The sequence below is a fragment of the Narcine bancroftii genome, chromosome 1 (genome assembly GCF_036971445.1).
Source record: "Narcine bancroftii isolate sNarBan1 chromosome 1, sNarBan1.hap1, whole genome shotgun sequence".
NCBI classification, from domain to species: domain Eukaryota; kingdom Metazoa; phylum Chordata; class Chondrichthyes; order Torpediniformes; family Narcinidae; genus Narcine; species Narcine bancroftii.
In genome coordinates this window covers 234,458,103-234,476,410 of record NC_091469.1, presented here as the reverse complement: position 1 = coordinate 234,476,410, position 18,308 = coordinate 234,458,103, and the positions used below count along the sequence as shown (strand labels likewise).

General features: G+C 45.2%; 1 protein-coding gene across 2 annotated transcripts in view; it reads right to left on the bottom strand.

Moving 5' to 3' along the window:
* LOC138740375 (retinal dehydrogenase 2-like) overlaps positions 1-18,308 on the bottom strand; it is a 70,578-nt gene that overhangs the window by 29,475 nt on the left and 22,795 nt on the right. Inside the window, exons 7-8 of one of the 2 annotated variants that reach the window (XM_069892929.1) lie at positions 18,173-18,301; positions 414-527 (exon numbers count right to left, since the gene is read on the bottom strand). In XM_069892929.1, coding sequence (XP_069749030.1) covers positions 414-527; positions 18,173-18,301 — 243 coding nt within the window. The remainder of the gene's footprint in view (positions 1-413; positions 528-18,172; positions 18,302-18,308) is intronic. The other variant, XM_069892938.1, reaches the window with a different exon arrangement.

The window sequence follows — 18,308 nt, the reverse complement described above, 5'->3', positions numbered from 1 at the left end:
TAAAAAGTTTGTGCTGCTGATGTTGTGTTTATGCTTGTGTTGAACTTTAAATTGAAATGAATACTGTATTAATGTGTCATGTTGTTAGATTAAACATCTTAAAGAAAGGGGGATGTAGTGTTAGTGCTAGTGATCCTCCTGACCACTAGAGGGCGTGAGATACTAGTTTGTGGCGGCTTAGTTGGATTCAAGATGGTCTTGTGTGTACTTTAGCAAATAAAATATAGTTGTTTCAAAAGAACCCAAGTTTCCTTTTTACAATAAAAGAAACATCATACTTATGAAGAATTTTGATGATATATGAGACACCTCTTGTAAATTGGCTAAAACAATAAGTAACTTTGTCCAAAATGTGCAAATTCATTTAAGATCATACTTAATTTTTAAAGTGAATAATGCTCAACCCTATGTACCTCAGTCGAACCAGTGAAGGCAACTTTATCGATGTCCATATGGCTGGCTATAGATGCTCCCGCAGTTCTCCCATATCCTGGTACAATATTTACCACCCCAGGAGGAAATCCTGCCTATACAGTGAATTAGATATGCATTTATGATTAATTATATACAAATACATTGCATTTTTGATTTATAGATTGCAGATTTATAGATAGATAATTAATAATACTTATCCATAATTGATAGAAAATTAAGAATAAATTTAAGAAAATGAAAGTGCATAAGATTACAAATTTTAGGTTCCTGAAGCACTGTTATTCTTTCAAAATAGCTTTTAAAATATCAGAAGAGATCACCAATTGAAATCAGAATGAATGAGACCTGAATGATACCTGACAGGTCTGCTAGTATCTGACAAATATTAATTAGAGCACCATTCATTAGAATTTGCCAGATTCAATTAATCAACCAGCACATCTAGAATTTTGGTTAGGCTGCTTCAGATTACACCTCTTCACATTGTGGGCGTTCCAGAGGCCTTGGTGTAGGATCAGGAAAGAAAGAGATACCCACTTTATAATCAGATAATTTGACACATGTGCATAATTAGCTAAAAAGTTGCTTTGTTGATCAAGGTCTTGTGGCGGCACGCAATTGCGGAGATCAGGCCAGCACATCGCGTAGCAGCAGACATGGACAGAGATTGCTAAAGCGACTCCCAGGACAATGAACGGCAGGGGTAGAAGCTAGGGCAGCATCAGACCAACAGCCCTAAAATGGCGTTGGCTGCCCAGCTATTTCAGCAGAAACAGGCTGGGGAAGAAGGGCATATGCAAGGTTGTTCCCGCCCGCTATTGTTATTCATATGGTTGACTCAGTTAATCAGCAAAAACAGCGGGAACTTGAACAGTATAAAAGCAGCTTTTCCATCCCTAATGAATGAGTGAGTTTAACCTGCCACACTCTGTGTGTGTGTCTCATCCAGGGTGGGAACCTCATCCAGCTCTAGCCTTAGGGGCTGTTGAGGGAGCTGGAGCAGGGCGGAATCTTGGACTGAGCGGTTGGTACTGAAAAGAGATTGGAAGTGTTCTGACCATCGGTTGAGGATGGAGATCTTGTCGCTGAGGAGGACTTTGCCGTCTGAGCTGCGCAGCGGGCTTTGGACTTGGGGTGAGGGGCCGTACACAGCCTTTAGGGCCTCGTAGAAACCACTGAAGTCGCCAATGTCCGCGCTGAGCTGTGTTCGTTTGGCGAGACATATAAGGCAATCGAACAACTGAAAAGTGGCAAAGCAGCAGGTATGGATGGAATCCCCCCAGAAGTCTGGAAGGCTGGCGGCAAAACTCTGCATGCCAAACTGCATGAGTTTTTCAAGCTTTGTTGGGACCAAGGTAAACTGCCTCAGGATCTTTGTGATGCCACCATCATCACCCTGTACAAAAACAAAGGCGAGAAATCAGACTGCTCAAACTACAGGGGAATCACGTTGCTCTCCATTGCAGGCAAAATCTTCGCTAGGATTCTACTAAATAGAATAATACCTAGTGTCGCTGAGAATATTCTCCCAGAATCACAGTGCGGCTTTCGCGCAAACAGAGGAACCACTGACATGGTCTTTGCCCTCAGACAGCTCCAAGAAAAGTGCAGAGAACAAAACAAAGGACTCTACATCACCTTTGTTGACCTCACCAAAGCCTTCGACACCGTGAGCAGGAAAGGGCTTTGGCAAATACTAGAGCGCATTGGATGTCCCCCAAAGTTCCTCAACATGATTATCCAACTGCACGAAAACCAACAAGGTCGGGTCAGATACAGCAATGAGCTCTCTGAACCCTTCTCCATTAACAATGGCGTGAAGCAAGGCTGTGTTCTCGCACCAACCCTCTTTTCAATCTTCTTCAGCATGATGCTGAACCAAGCCATGAAAGACCCCAACAATGAAGACGCTGTTTACATCCGGTACCGCACGGATGGCAGTCTCTTCAATCTGAGGCGCCTGCAAGCTCACACCAAGACACAAGAGAAACTTGTCCGTGAACTACTCTTTGCAGATGATGCCGCTTTAGTTGCCCATTCAGAGCCAGCTCTTCAGCGCTTGACGTCCTGCTTTGCGGAAACTGCCAAAATGTTTGGCCTGGAAGTCAGCCTGAAGAAAACTGAGGTCCTCCATCAGCCAGCTCCCCACCATGACTACCAGCCCCCCCACATCTCCATCGGGCACACAAAACTCAAAACGGTCAACCAGTTTACCTATCTCGGCTGCACCATTTCATCAGATGCAAGGATCGACAATGAGATAGACAACAGACTCGCCAAGGCAAATAGCGCCTTTGGAAGACTACACAAAAGAGTCTGGAAAAACAACCAACTGAAAAACCTCACAAAGATAAGCGTATACAGAGCCGTTGTCATACCCACACTCCTGTTCGGCTCCGAATCATGGGTCCTCTACCGGCACCACCTACGGCTCCTAGAACGCTTCCACCAGCGTTGTCTCCGCTCCATCCTCAACATCCATTGGAGCGCTCACACCCCTAACGTCGAGGTACTCGAGATGGCAGAGGTCGACAGCATCGAGTCCACGCTGCTGAAGATCCAGCTGCGCTGGATGGGTCACGTCTCCAGAATGGAGGACCATCGCCTTCCCAAGATCGTATTATATGGCGAGCTCTCCACTGGCCACCGTGACAGAGGTGCACCAAAGAAAAGGTACAAGGACTGCCTAAAGAAATCTCTTGGTGCCTGCCACATTGACCACCGCCAGTGGGCTGATAACGCCTCAAACCGTGCATCTTGGCGCCTCACAGTTTGGCGGGCAGCAGCCTCCTTTGAAGAAGACCGCAGAGCCCACCTCACTGACAAAAGGCAAAGGAGGAAAAACCCAACACCCAACCCCAACCAACCAATTTTCCCTTGCAACCGCTGCAATCGTGACTGCCTGTCCCGCATCGGACTGGTCAGCCACAAACGAGCCTGCAGCTGACGTGGACTTTTTACCCCCTCCATAAATCTTCGTCCGCGAAGCCAAGCCAAAGAAAAAAACTCTGTGTGTGTATTTCTTTGTAATAGTTGGCTACAATTGGTGATCCCGACAGTTTAGAAGGAATCTAAACAGCGATGGAGAACAAAGCAGCAGTCAGCACAGTCAGCCTGAAGCTCCCGACCTTCTAGACAGTTGGACCCGGCCTGTGGTTCGGCCAGGCGGAGGCTCAGCTCCAGATCCAGGACATCACAGCAGAGACCACCCGGTACTACCATATGGTCAGTGCCCTGGATCCGCAGATTGCAGACAGAGTGGCCAACTTTATCCACAGGCCACCTTTGGAAGAGCTATTGACCGAGATGTTTGGATTTCCGCGGCGAGAGTGAGGAGCATGTTTGCTCCACCTGGATGGGCTTGGAGACAGATCCCCGTCGGCACTCATCAACAAGATGGTGGCCCTCCTGGAAGATGAGTAGCCCGGCATCATGTTCGATCAGGCGTTCCTGGAACAGATGCCTGAAGACATCCAACTCCTCCTGGTGGATGCGGATTTCACCGATCCCCAGAAAGTCGCAGCATGGGCAGACATTCTGTGGAAACAGAAACAGAATTGCTCGGCTACCGTGGGGCTCGTAAAGAAGACCCGCAATCAGACCAGAGAGGTCCCGAGCAAGGAACAGCAGACAAGAAGCAGGAGCGAGTCTAGCGACAGATGGTGCTTCTACCACCGGATGTGGGGCACCGAGGCCCGCCGATGCCAGTCCCCCGTGAGTTCCAGGGAATCAACAAGGCCAGCCATCACTGATGGCCATGACAGCTGGCCACCAAGAGAGCCTCCTGTACGTCTGGGACCACCTGTCTGGCAGACGCATCCTGGTGGATACAGGAGCAGAGGTCAGCGTGATACCCCCGACAGGGTTGGACACTAGGCGCAGACTAGCAGGACTCACATTGAGGGTTGCCAACAACAGCAGTATATGGACCTAAGACACTTGTAGGGCCGAGCTGTAGTTCGGGGGCAGCCACTTCTCATGGGAGTTCATGCTGGGCGCAGTGGAACAACCACTCCTCAGAGCAGATTTCCTGCGAACCCACAGCCTTCTAGTGGACCTTAGTGTAAGCGACTCATCCACTCCGAGACCTACCAAACCATTGCACTGAGGGGCGCTAGGTTTCCAGCAATGCACTTGGACTCCGTCCACAGCCAGAGGGTGAGTTCTCCAAGCGCTAGCAGGATTCCTGGCAATCCTTTCCCCTCAGTTCACAGCAGAGATACCTCAACACAATGTCAGACATCACATCCTGACCAAGGGCCCACCTCGCCACGCAATGTCGAGAAGACTTCCCCCGGAGGAGCTCCATCTGGCCAAGGAGGAGTTCTGCAAGCTCGAGGAGTTGGGTGTTGTTTGACGGTCAGGCAGCCCATGGGCCTCGCCACTACTCATGATGCCTAAAGCAACTGGGGGCTGGAGACCATGTGGTGACTATCGCCAGCTCAATGAAACCACCACCCCGGACCATTACCCTGTGCCACACATCCAGGGTTTTGCAGCAAACCTGCACGGGGCAACAATATTCTCAAAAGTGGACCTCGTGAGAGGATATCACCAGATCGCAGTGCATCCTGATAACATCCCTAAGACGGCTATCATCACTCCATTTGGGCTGTTCGAGTTCCTGACGATGCCATTCAGGCTCAAAAATGCGGCACAGACATTTCAGCGACTGATGGACACAGTGGACCGAGACCTGGATGGCACTTTGATCTACCTCGACACTATCCTCATGGCAAGTAGAACCCAACAGGAACACTTTCAGCACCTCCGAAATCTCTGTAGTCGTCTGTAGGAGTTCAGTAGCAACCGCTACTGTTGGAGATTTGCTTCCTTGTACTGCATGAATTAAGTTAATGCCAGTTTGGCCTGAACACCATCGACTTCCTGGGCCACAGGATTACAAAGGACAGGGCCACACCACTGCCCGACAAAGTAGAGGCCACTCGCAGCTTCCTGAAGCCCAGTAAAGCAAAGGTCTGCAGGAGAACGTGGGGATGATAAACTTTTATTGCAGGTTTATCCAAGCAGCTACTCGAGTGAAGCGCCCTCTGTTCATCCTGATGTCCGGCAAGGAAAAGGACCTGGGATGACAAATCTGCACGTGCGTTTGTAGAAACCAAAGAAGCCCTGGCCAAAGCTACACTCCTGACCCGCCCCAGACCAGATGCACCCACAGCCCTCACAGTTGATACCCCAGGAACAGTGATTGGTGGAATCCTGGAGTTGCAGATAGAAGGAAGTTGATACCCACTAACTTTCTTCAGCAAACATCTATAGCCCCCTGAACTAAAATACAGCGCTTTTGATAGAGAGCTGCTGGCTCTGTACTTAGCCACCCGCCACTTGCGGTACTTTATTGAGGGAAGGGCTTTCATGGAGTTCAAAACATTGACTTTCGCCCTGGCTAAAATCTCCGATCAGAGACACTTTTTAAATTTTTTTTTATTTTTTACACAATGAACCATACTGACCAAAATACATACAGACATTTTTCTCTTGAATATATATAGTGTCATTTTCTCCCCTTTTTCCCCCCTCCCTTCCCTCCCTCCCTCACCCTCCGTTCCCATTTATTCAAAGTTCAATCTATAAGATACATTAAATTCGTTAAACAATGTCGTCACTTAATAAAAATAAACAAGAAATTTTTGTCCTTTACTTTTACATACTGAGTCAGTTCATTTTGTTGTCTTCTCCTTCTGTCGTTTTAGGTGGTGGAGGTCTACGGTAGGATTTCTCTATTGTGTTTCATGTATGGTTCCCATATTTGTTCGAATATTGTGATGTTATTTCTTAAATTATATGTTATTTTTTCTAATGGAATACATTTATTTATTTCTATGTACCATTGTTGTATTCTCAAGTTGTCTTCTAATTTCCAGGTTGACATAATACATTTTTTTGCTACAGCTAGGGCTATCATAACAAATCTTTTTTGTGCTCCATCCAAATCGAGTCCAAATTCTTTATTTCTTATATTACTTAGAAGGAAGATCTCTGGGTTTTTTGGTATATTGCTTTTTGTGATTTTATTTAATATCTGGTTTAGATCTTCCCAAAATTTTTCCACTTTCTCACATGCCCAAATTGCATGTACTGTTGTTCCCGTTTCCTTTTTACAGCGAAAACAACTGTCTGATACTGTTGGGTCCCATTTATTTAACTTTTGGGGTGTGATGTATAGCCTGTGTAACCAATTATATTGTATCATGCGTAACCTCTTGTTTATTGTGTTTCTCATAGTTCCGGAGCATAGCTTTTCCCATATTTCATTCTTTATCTTTATGTTTAGATATTGTTCCCATTTTTGTTTAGGTTTACAGTTTATTTCGCTGTTCTACTTTTCTTGCAGTTTGATGTACATGTTTGCTATAAATTTTTTAATTACCATTGTGTCTGTAATCACATATTCAAAATTGCTTCCTTCTGGTAACCTCAGACTGCTTCCCAATTTGTCCTTCAAGTAGGTTTTCAGTTGGTGGTATGCAAACATTGTATCATGAGTTATATTATATTTGTCCTTCATTTGTTCAAAAGATAATAATTTATTTCCCAAAAAACAATTTTATATTCTTTTGATCCCTTTTCTCTCCCATTCTCTGAAGGAAAGGTTATTTATTGTAAAAGGGATTAGTTGATTTTGTGTCAGTATTAATTTTGGTAGTTGATAATTTATTTTATTCCTTTCTACGTGAATCTTCTTCCAAATGTTGAGCAGATGGTGCAATACTGGTGAATTCCTATGTTACACCAATTTTTCATCCCACTTATATAGTATATGTTTAGGTATCTTCTCCCCTATTTTATCTAGCTCTAATCTGGTCCAATTTGGTTTTTCCCTTGTTTGATAAAAATCGGATAGGTATCTTAATTGTGCTGCTCTATAATAATTCTTGAAGTTTGGTTGTTGTAAGCCTCCTTGTTTCTACCATTCTGTTAATTTATCTAGTGCTATCCTTGGTTTCCCCCTTTTCCATAAGAATTTCCTTATTATTTTCTTTAGCTCCTTGAAGAATTTCTCTGTTAGGTGAATTAGTAATGATTGAAATAGGTATTGTATCCTTGGGAAGATATTCATTTTAATAGCGTTTATCCTTCCTATCAGTGTTAGTGGTAAGTCTTTCCAGTGCTCTAAGTTGTCTTGTAATTTTTTTCATTAATGGCTGATAATTTAGTTTATATAGATGGTCGAGATTATCGAATTGCTTGTGTTTGCCATCAAAATGGTGATTCTTTCTTAAACTTTGTGAAATCCGCATTATTCATTGGCATTGCTTCACTTTTATTTGTGTTGATCTTGTACCCCGATACTTCTCCATATTCCTTCAATTTCTTATGTAATTCTTTTATTGATATTTCTGGTTCTGTTAAGTATATTATAACGTCATCTGCAAATAGACTGATTTTATATTCCTTCTCTTTTATTTTTATCCCTCCTATTTTATTTTCTGTTTGTTATCAGTTCTGCTAGTGGTTCTATAACTAGCGTGAACAGTGAGGAAGATAGTGGACATCCCTGCCTTGTTGATCTGCTTAATTTAAATTGGTTTGATATATATCCATTTACTGTCACTTTCGCGAATGGTCCCTTATATAATGCTTTAATCCAATTAATATATTTCCCTGGTAGGTTGAATTTTTGTAGTACTTTGAATGAATAATTCCATTCTACTCTGTCAAAGGCTTTCTCTGCGTCTAAAGCAACCGCTACTGTTGGAGTTTTGCTTCCTTGTACTGCATGGATTAAGTTAATGAATTTACAGATATTGTCCGCTGTTTGTCTTTTTTTAATAAATCCAGTTTGGTCTAGTTTTACTATTTTTGGTACACAGTCAGCCAATCTGTTTGCTTATAATTTAGCTATTATCTTATAATCTCTGTTAAGTAGAGATATTGGTCTATATGATGCTGGTGTTAGTGGATCTTTTCCCTGTCTTTGGTATTAATGTAATTATTGCTGTTTTGCATGAATCTGGTATGTTTTGTGTTTTTTCAATCTGTTTCATTACTTCCAGGAGAGGAGGAATTAATAAGTCTTTAAATGTTTTATAGAATTCTATTGAGAGTCCATCCTCTCCCGGTGTTTTATTGTTTTTTTAATATCTCCTGTATTTCTTCTATTTCAAAAGGTTTTATTAATTTATTTTGTTCCTCTATTTGCAATTTCGGTAGTTCAATTTTAGTTAGAAATTCATCTGTTTTGTCTTCTTTCCCTTCGTTTTCAGTTTGATATAGTTGTTCGTAGAATTCCCTGAAGTTTTCATTGATCTCCATTGGGTTATATGTAATTTGTTTGTCCTTTTTCCTTGATGCCAATACCGTTCTTTTAGTTTGTTCTGTCTTTAGCTGCCACGCTAGTATTTTGTGTGTTTTTTCTCCTAGCTTATAATACTTCTGTTTTGTCTTCATTATGTTCTTCTCCACCTTATATGTTTGTAGTGTTTCATATTTTATTTTCTTGTCTGTCAATTCTCTTCTTTTAGTTGTATCTTCCTTTATTGCTAATTCTTTTTCTGTATTTGTTATTTCCCTTTCCAATTGTTCTATTTCTCGATTGTACTATCGAGAAATAGTACAATTGAGAAATTACAATCGATCAGAGACACTTGTCTTACATTTCAGAGTACACCACGACATCAAGCATATCTCAGGCAAAGACACAGCATCCACTTCCTGGTCAACAGTCTGGACTTCACAGCACTGGCAGAGGCGCAGCAGCAGGACGACGAGATCCCGCAGTGCAAAACCGCTGTCACAGGCCTTCAGCTTCAGGACGTTCCCATCAGCACAGGTACTACCACCCACCTGTGTAACGTGGCCACTGGGCAGGTTCGACCTATAGTCCCAATGACATGGAGGCAATGAGATTTTGACTCCATCCATGGGCTGGCACACCCATCCATCAGGACTACAGTCTGGTTGGTGGCCAGCAAGTACGTGTGTCACGGATTGCAGAAACAAGTCCGGGGGTGGGCCAAGGTGTGTAGGCAGTGCCAAACAGCCAAAGTGCAGTGATATACCAAGGACCCCCCAACAGCCTTTCAAGCCAACAGAACACAGGTTTGACCACATTCACGTGAACATAGTGGGACCCTTGCCAGTCTCTCAGGGTTTCCGCTACCTGTTCACAGTGGTCGACCACTTCACCTGGTGGCCAGAAGCAATCCCCCTGGCCAACACATCCACCAGGTCCTGTGCCAAAGCACTCCTCTCATCCTGGATTGCAAGAATCGGACTGCCATAGCACATCACTTCTGACCGAGGCGCACAGTTCACCACCAGTTTGTGGACTGATATTGCCAACCTGTGGGGTGCTCAGCTACACCATACGACGGCATACCACCCGCAAGCCAACAGCATGTTGGAGCATTTCCACAGGCACCTCATGACCAGACTCATGGACCCCAACTGGATGGACAAGCTACCATGGGCACTACTGGACATCCACACAGTGCCAAAAGAAGACCTTCATGCATCCTCCACTGAACTCGTCTATTGAGCCCCACTCACAGTTCCTGGGGATTTCGTTCCAAGGAGACAACCACCTTCCTGGACAGGCTGTGTGAAAAGGTTGGTAATCTGGCTCCAATCCCACCCTCCAGACACAGACAAGCCAAGTCCAACATCCCCAAAGAACTCAAGGACTGTGAGTATGTGTTTGTACACAGAGGACCCCACCGTTCACCACTGCAGAAGCCACATGAAGGTCCCTTTCACGTCATCTGGAACAATGGAGCCACCTTCAAGCTGGGCATCGGTGGTAAACCAAAGGTCTTCACTACAGATAGACTCAAGCCTGCCCACACAGACCCATCGATGCAGAGGCAGACCACAAAAGACTTTGGGGACTATATCTTCGGACACTATAGACTGTAATGCCGGTTCTTGGGGGGGGGGGGGGTGTCATGTGGCAGCCCACAAGTGTGGAGATCGGCCCGGCACATCGAGCGGCAGCAGATGCGGACAGAGATCACTAAAGCGACTCCCAGGACAACGAACCAGCAGAGGTAGAAGCTGGGGCAGCATCAGACCAACAGCTCTAAAATGGCGTTGGTCAAGCTGCTCAGCTAACTCAGCAGAAACAGGCTGGGGAAGAAGGGAATTCATATGCATGGATGTTCCCGCCCAATATCGTTATTCATATGGCTGACTCAGTCAATCAGCAAAAACGGCGGGAACCTGAAGAGTATAAAAGCAGCCTTACCAGCCCTAGTAAAGGAGTGAGCTTAACCTGCCACACTGTGTGTGTGTGTGTGTGTGTGTGTGTGTGTGTGTGTGTGTGTGTGTGTGTGTGTGTGTGTGTGTGTGTGTGTGTGTGTGTGTGTGTGTGTGTGTATTTCTTTGTAGCAATTGGCTACAGTCTGAAATCTAGTTCTTTAGCTTTTTTTAAATTTTATTTATTAAATCATGGTTAAACAAACAATAATGGATACAAATTAGAAAGACAAGATACATACATTGTAGCGATGGCTACTCTGCTTACTGAATAACTCCACAACCAAACGGATTGAATTCAGTGAGCAAAACTGATTTATTGATGTCTGCCTGGCTGGTCTTAAGCTCCCAGCCTGGACCTGGCTGAGAACCGCGCCATTTTGGCCGGCTGCCCCGTCGCGTGCGTGACATGCAGGGCCGGTTCGCCTGCCTAATGGCGTGCCACCACACAGCCCCCCACCCCCCCCGAACCGATGCCAATGTCCTTCTTTGCCGGGCAGCCTCGCTTCTTGGGCTGAGCCGCGACCACTGGCCCGTTGGAGTCGAGGCGTTCTGGCTTTAATCTGTCCACAGTAAACACTGATGTCCAGTGTGAAAGTGGATCCTGAACGCTAGATGACTCCGTAGGGCCCTTTGTATGGTCTTTGAAGAGGTGCTGTGGACGGGCCTTGCCTGATAAAAAAACATATTCTGCAAAATACAGCTCGCTGGGGACGTAAGAGGCCCGTGTGCCGTGTCTGGGCAGTGGTGGGGGTGTGAAGGAGTCCAACTGGGCCCAGAGGCGGGGAAGTAAACTGTGCGGTGATTGTTGAGGGTTGTGAGGTGCATTGATAAACTCAACGGGCAGGACAAGCGGTGCACCGTAGACCAGCTCAGCCGATGATGCCTGCAGGTCTTCTTTGGGTGTTGAGAAGATGCCCAGGAGTACCTAAGGCAGCTCACCCACCCAGTCGGGGCCGGTGAAGCGGGCCATAAATGCCGACTTAAGGTGGCGGTGCAATTGCTCGACCAGTTCATTGGCCTGTGGGTGATAGGCTGTTGTGTGATGCAGCTCAATTCCCAGCCTGTTGGCGAGCTGTGCCTAGAGCGCGGAGGTGAACTGCGTGCCTCGTTCACTGATGAGGTGGGTCGGGATGCTGAACCGGGCAACCCAACCAGTCAAAAGTGCTCAGGAGCAGGAGTCCATGGAGGCATCTGGCATCGGAATCGCCTTGGGCCAACAAGTGGTGCGGTCTACCACCGTGAAAAGGTTATCTCGGGAAACGGGTAAGGGGCCAACAATGTCCACATGTATGTGGCTGAACCGTTCTCAGACGTGTTCAAAATTCCGCACAGGTGCTCTGGTGTGCTTGTGTACCTTGGAAAGCTGGCAATGGGTGCAGGTCCTGGCCCAGTCTGCAATCTGCTTTCGAAGCCAGTGCAAGACGAAGCATTCTGCCACCATACAAATCATGGACCTGATGGAAGGGTGGGAAAGATCATGGATATGGTGGAAGACTTGTCTGCACCATTGCTGGGGATCACTGGTCATGGGGTGCCCATGGAGACATCGCACAGGACAGTATCATCACCGAGAGGTGTCGGAAGGTCCTGGAACTGTGGGCCCGTGATAGCAGTCCTGAAGATCTGTGTCTCTTCATCGGACTTCTGGTCCCAGGCAAGCTGGTCGTAGTCTAAGCTGGGTGTCAGCGAGCAAACGGCTGATCTGGAGAGTGCGTCGGCGACCATGTTGTCTTTCCCCGCCTTGTGCCGAATGTTGGTGGTGAACTCCGACACAAAGGACAGATGACACTGTTGGTGGGCCGACCAGGGATCTCTAGCCATAGTGAGCACCTGAGTGAGGGGTTTGTGGTCAGTAAAAATGGTGAAAGGCCTCCCCTCCAAGAAATAGCGAAAATGATGCACAGCGAGGTACGTGCCCAACAACTCACAGTCGATAGCACTATACTTGCGCTCTGGTGGATGAAGAAGTCGGCTGAAGAATGCCAGTGGATTCCACTGTCCATTAACCTGCTGCTCCAGGACAGCACCAATGGCAACGGAGAGCGCCATATGAAGGTCGGTGCGCGGGTGGACGAGCAGGATAGCCTTCATGAGGGCAACTTTCATGGCTTTGAATGCCCTGCTGGCCTCTGAAGTCCTTGGCTTCAATGAGAGCGAAGAGCGGCTGCATGATGCGTGCAGTGCCTGGAATAAATTGGTTATAGAAGTTGACCATACCCGCGAACACTTGTAGCCCCTTGAGGTGGTCCGGGCGCGGGAACTCTCTGATTGCAGCGACCTTTGTAGCAGCTAGTGCAGCTCCTTTGGCTGTGATGGTATCACCCAGGAACTGCATGGACTCTTTCCCAAACTGGCATTTGGCCAGGTTGATCATTAGGCCGAAGTCGGCCAGTCGGGAGAAGGTGTGCAGGTGAGACTTGTGTTGTGCCCCATCTCTGCTGGCGACAAGAATATCGTCTAGATAAATGAACACAAAAGTTCAAATCCCTGCCCACATATCCATGAGGCGCTGTAAGGTCTGGGCGGCGTTCTTGAGCCCAAAAGGCATTTGTAGAAATTTGAACAAACCGAAGGGGCTGATGATGACCATTTTGGGGATGTCCTCGGGGTGTACCGGAATTTGATGATACCCATGCACAAGGTCGACTTTGGAGAACACCTCACGCCATGCAGATTGGCCGTAAAGTCCTGAATGTGAGGGATCGGGTAACGGTCAGGTATTGTCGTGCTGCTAAGCCATCAATAATCTGTGCAGGGATGCCAGCCACTGGAAGCTTTTGGGACCAGGTGGAGTGACGAGGCCCAAGGACTGTCAGAGCGTCGAATGATCCCCAGTTCCTGCAGATGCGAGAACTCCTCTTTTGCTATCTGGAGCTTATCCGGTGGGAGCCAGCATGCCTTGGCATGGACAGGTGGGCCTTGGATGGGTATATTATGAAACACCCTGTGGCATGGTGAGGCAGCAGAGAACTGTGGCTTGAGGAGGGAAGGAAACTCATTCAGGATGCGCTGAAACTCGTCCTTGGGTGCGCTGACCATGGCCATCTGCAGCTGCTCTGTGCAGGAGGTGTTGAGACGAATGGATTGGAAGGTATGGGCATCGACAAGTTGGCTACCTCGGGGGTTGACCAGGAGCCCATTGGCAAGGAGGAAGTCGACACCCAGAATGGAGGTTGGGAGGGACGAAACAGTGAACCTCCATGAGAACTTCCGCTGGCTGAGCTCGAAGTGGGCGGTCTTGTTACCATACGTTCGGATCTCCGTTGAATTGGCTGCACTGAGTGGAGGTCCTCGAGGCCAGATCCGGGACTCGATGGCTGTGGCTGGGATGACGCTGATCTGGGCCCCGGTATCAACGAGGAAGCGTCGGCCGCTGATTGCATCTCTCAGGTAGAGAAGGCTGTGTTCTTGGCCAGCCACTGCAGCCATTAACAGCGGCCAGCCTGCTCGTTTCCCTGGAACGAGCAGGGCTGACGGCACTTCCGAGCCTTGGCTCCCCAGCACTGGTGGAAGAAGCAGAGGCCTGAAGTGGATGGCTTGCTTCTGGCTATGCACTTTGAGGCCCCTGCAGGGGCTGAGTATTCCTCCGCAGCATTAGGGGAAGGCTTGTCATGGTCATGCCCGGGACTTGTAACCAGTTGGACTACTGAGCCCTCTGGGAATTGTTCAAGCCATAGCTCCTGAGCTTTTGGAGTGACCTTACTGGGGTCATCAAAGCTCTCCTGGGACTGTAACAGCCGGATGTCTTCAGGCATATGGTCAAGAAAGATGTGCTCGAAGAGTGGGCAGTCGGTGTGATCGCCCATGAGCATGAGCATCTCATCCATCAACGCGATTGGAGTTCTGTCTCCCAAGGCGTTGAGGTGCAGCATCCGAGCGGCACGCTGGTGCCTGGAGAGGCCGAGGGAGCCAGTAAGCACCTACTTGATGGTCCCGTACTTATCTTCTGTGGGAGGGTGCTGAACGAGGTGCAGCACTCGTTTGGCAGTGGCCTGGTGCAGGGCAGTGACCACATGATAAAACTTGGTCGTATCTGATGAAATCTGGCAGAGATGAAACTGAGCCTCTGCATGGCTGAACCAGGTCTCAGGCTCCTGAACCCAGAAATCAAGAAGCTTGATGGCTATAGCATTAATTGAAGAGTCGTTCATATTGGGTTCAAAGGCCTTTTAACCTGTTGGGGTCACCAATGTAGTGACGGCTACTCTGCTTACTGAATAACTCCCCAACCAAACGGGTTGAGTTCTGTAAGCAAAACTGATTTATTGAGGTCTGCCTGGCTGGTCTTATGCTCCCAGCCCGGATCTGGCTGAGAACCACGTTGTGGGCCCCAATGCCGCCAGGGTGTCACATGGGCCGCAGAGTGCGGGCTTCTAAGCCTGGTGCCTAGGTCGGGAAGAAATCCCTGATGGCGCCATTTTGGCCGGCTGGCCCACTGTGTGTGAGAAATGTAGGGCCGGTTCGCCTGCCTAATGGCATGCCGCCACAACATGATTTTTTTGTATGTAAAAAGCCCTACAACCTCCCCACCCCCTACCCTAACCTACTCAACCCCCTCTAATCCACCCCCAAAAAGAAAGAAGAAAGAAAGAGAAGATCACATAACATAAAATTCAGCAATTAATTACCATGGTTTGGAACTCCATATGTCATCTCTGACCACTCAAATTAGTCACATTTTTCCAAGTAATTGCCAAACATTTTCTAGCCACAGCTAAAGCCAATCTCAAAAAAGCAATTTGAAATGTATTTAATTTTAATTCTAAACTCAATCTTTTAATATTATCCAACAAAAATACGAAAGAATCTAATGAAAGTTTCAGTTTAAAAATAGCTTCTAAAAGTTCCTTAAATCTATTCCAAAAGGGTTTCACAGTCTCACATAACCAAGTTGAATGTAAAAAAGAACCTACTTCCTTATGATATCTAAAACAGAAATCCGAAGAAATTCCCATATTTCCATAATTTCTCCGGGGTTAAATATAATTGATGAATAGAATTATAATGAACCAATCGATACCTTACATTTACAATTTTAGTCATCCTGAGAAATAGATAGGCTAAATCTATTTCCCATTTTAATCTAGCATTTTATTCTGTAATAAAGCGTACATCTCAGATATAAATCCCTTCTTGCCACCTTCAGTAAGTAAAATTTCAAACTGAGATTGTCTAGGTAACCGTAAAGTACATCCAAAATTATCCAACAATAAGGCTTTAATTTGATAATAAGAAAAAAGAGTATTCAAAGATATATCATATTTCTCTTTCATTCTTTGAAAAGAAATAAAATATCCTGTTTCATACCAATCTTGCACCAATTTAATACCATTTTGAACCCATAACTTCAGAAGTTGATTATTAAGTTGCTTATTTTGATACAAAGGAATTTTACCTTGAGTACCTATGACTTCATTTTTTTATACCATAAATCCATTAAATGTTTCAAAACAAGTAAATTATAATAACTTAAAATCTAGTTCTTTAGCTTGAGAGTTTGGTTTGCCGTGCATATCAGTAACATAAGCACAAGAGGAAGGTTTCAGGTAGAGTGTATTCATTGCTCAACCACCATTACAATTTTCAAGGGTGGGCTTCATTGCCATTCACCTATTAAGTTGTTGGCAAACTCATGCTCTGAGACTTTGGCTTAGCTAACGAAGGAAGGACACATTCTGGCTTTAAACTTAGCTTTGAATGATCTATCTACATTCACTGAAATTTGTCTGTAATTGAAACAGGATTTAGCAACAATCAACTTGCTCCAAGAAACATATTTTTACAATTTTAGTTTAATGGATAGTAAAAATTGAGGTCAAAAATGAAGATGAAAGCTTTATGCAACAAACTGATTTTCCTTCAAAGGATGAAATAAAATATTTAAATTTGACAGTGTCTTAAATTTTATTGAAAGATATTACATCCTTAGAAATTGCATTATAATGATTTCAGGCTCGAGAAATGGAACAGGACTGAAGGAATATTCCTGAGATAGATTCGTCAAATATTTGAGGTAATTTTTTTAAAAATTCAGGCTTGGTATTGCAAATGACAATCAAATGACTATCAACTTGAGTTGCAGATTTTTGTCAAACTAACTTATGTTTTAGTCTCTAGGCCTCAGCCCTTTACCTAGATTTCTCAACAAAAAATGCAGATGCTTTAGGCTATTTGAATTACAATTAATGATCGGTAAAGGTGCAAGTCCAATGTAACTTTTAAACAGAGTGGGAAAACAAAGAATACCAATGCTGTGGACATTTGTCTTTAAAAAAAATCAAAGCATTTTTCACTTGAAAGTTAATTTTTAATTTTCGGTAGCAAGAAGTACTAACCACCCAATATTTTAACCAGTGGGAACAATGCCATAGTCTATTGCTAAAGGTGATCAATTATGAGAAATCTCAATGTTTCTTTTATCCATGTTAATAGAAACCTCTCAACAATTTGGAAACAATGCCAAATATTTTGTTTTTACATATATTACAAAACACAGCGGCGTTGAAACTGCTTCTGAAAAATAAGTTTACCTTCAATTAACAGTTAACTTCAAAAACCAGTAAAGCAGGACGTTTTGCATCCTTTATGGTAATTACTGAGTGAGATGCCTGAGGAGATCAACTCAAGCTTGACTTGACCTAGACCTTTGGTGTGAAGTGAAAGAAAAGTTATCAACTAATTCCAATTCAATATGTTCACAGTTCGAGTAAATCATTTATTTGCTGTGACTTATGAATGCCATTCCAGCTATTGAATATACCAGTTTCAATCAAACAAATTTCAAGCAAAAGCAAGCAGCATATCTCAAGTGAGCTACCAAAGCACATGAAAATGTTTAACCTGGGTTAGAAAAATAAATTGAGGAATTATGATTAAAATGTCAAGAGTCCCTGCAAGTATTGTGGAGGAACAGCCAGTATAGAGATATGATAATGTCTGCATTAAAAGCTAATATTGGATTCTGAACATGGCAGTCATGTGTAGTCAAGGCGTAACAGAATAAATAGGTCCACAACTGTAATGAACACAGGAGCCAGTTGAAATCCCAGAGGTGACTTTTCAGGTGGATCAGATGGATGAGATTTCAGCGGTTACACTGGAGGGTGAGCAACGGCTGGCAGTAAGCTCCGTTTTCAGTGTAGAGCTTCTTGTCATGATCTGGGGAAATCACCTACTTGTCGATATCCTAAAAGAGGCAGCGGCCTCCCTTTTTTCACGTTCAGGGGTCCTAAAGCCTGACAGTGCCAGAAGCTACTGTCAGGGCTTCAATGCTGTTTGGTTGTTGCCTGCCACCACCAAGCCTCCCATATATTTTCAATTATTTAAATTCTGTAAACACATTGCAACAGAAGGCCAGAATCATTCCTGGAACATTTTCACTTGGCTGGTGTCGAGTTATTAAATGCATAACTTTTATCTTTACCATTCCACATTTCTAAGATATTTACATGGATTGATAGGAACTTTTGAATGAGTACCTGTAGAACATGAGTGATTCTCAATTCCAACCCATTACCTCTTTGATTAATGCTGCCATATAGAGGGCGGTGAGTGGTGTTTGTTCGGCTGGTTTGATAACGACCGTGTTGCCACAGCAAAGAGCAGGAGCCAGCTTCCAAGTGAACATCAGCAGAGGGAAGTTCCACTAAAGT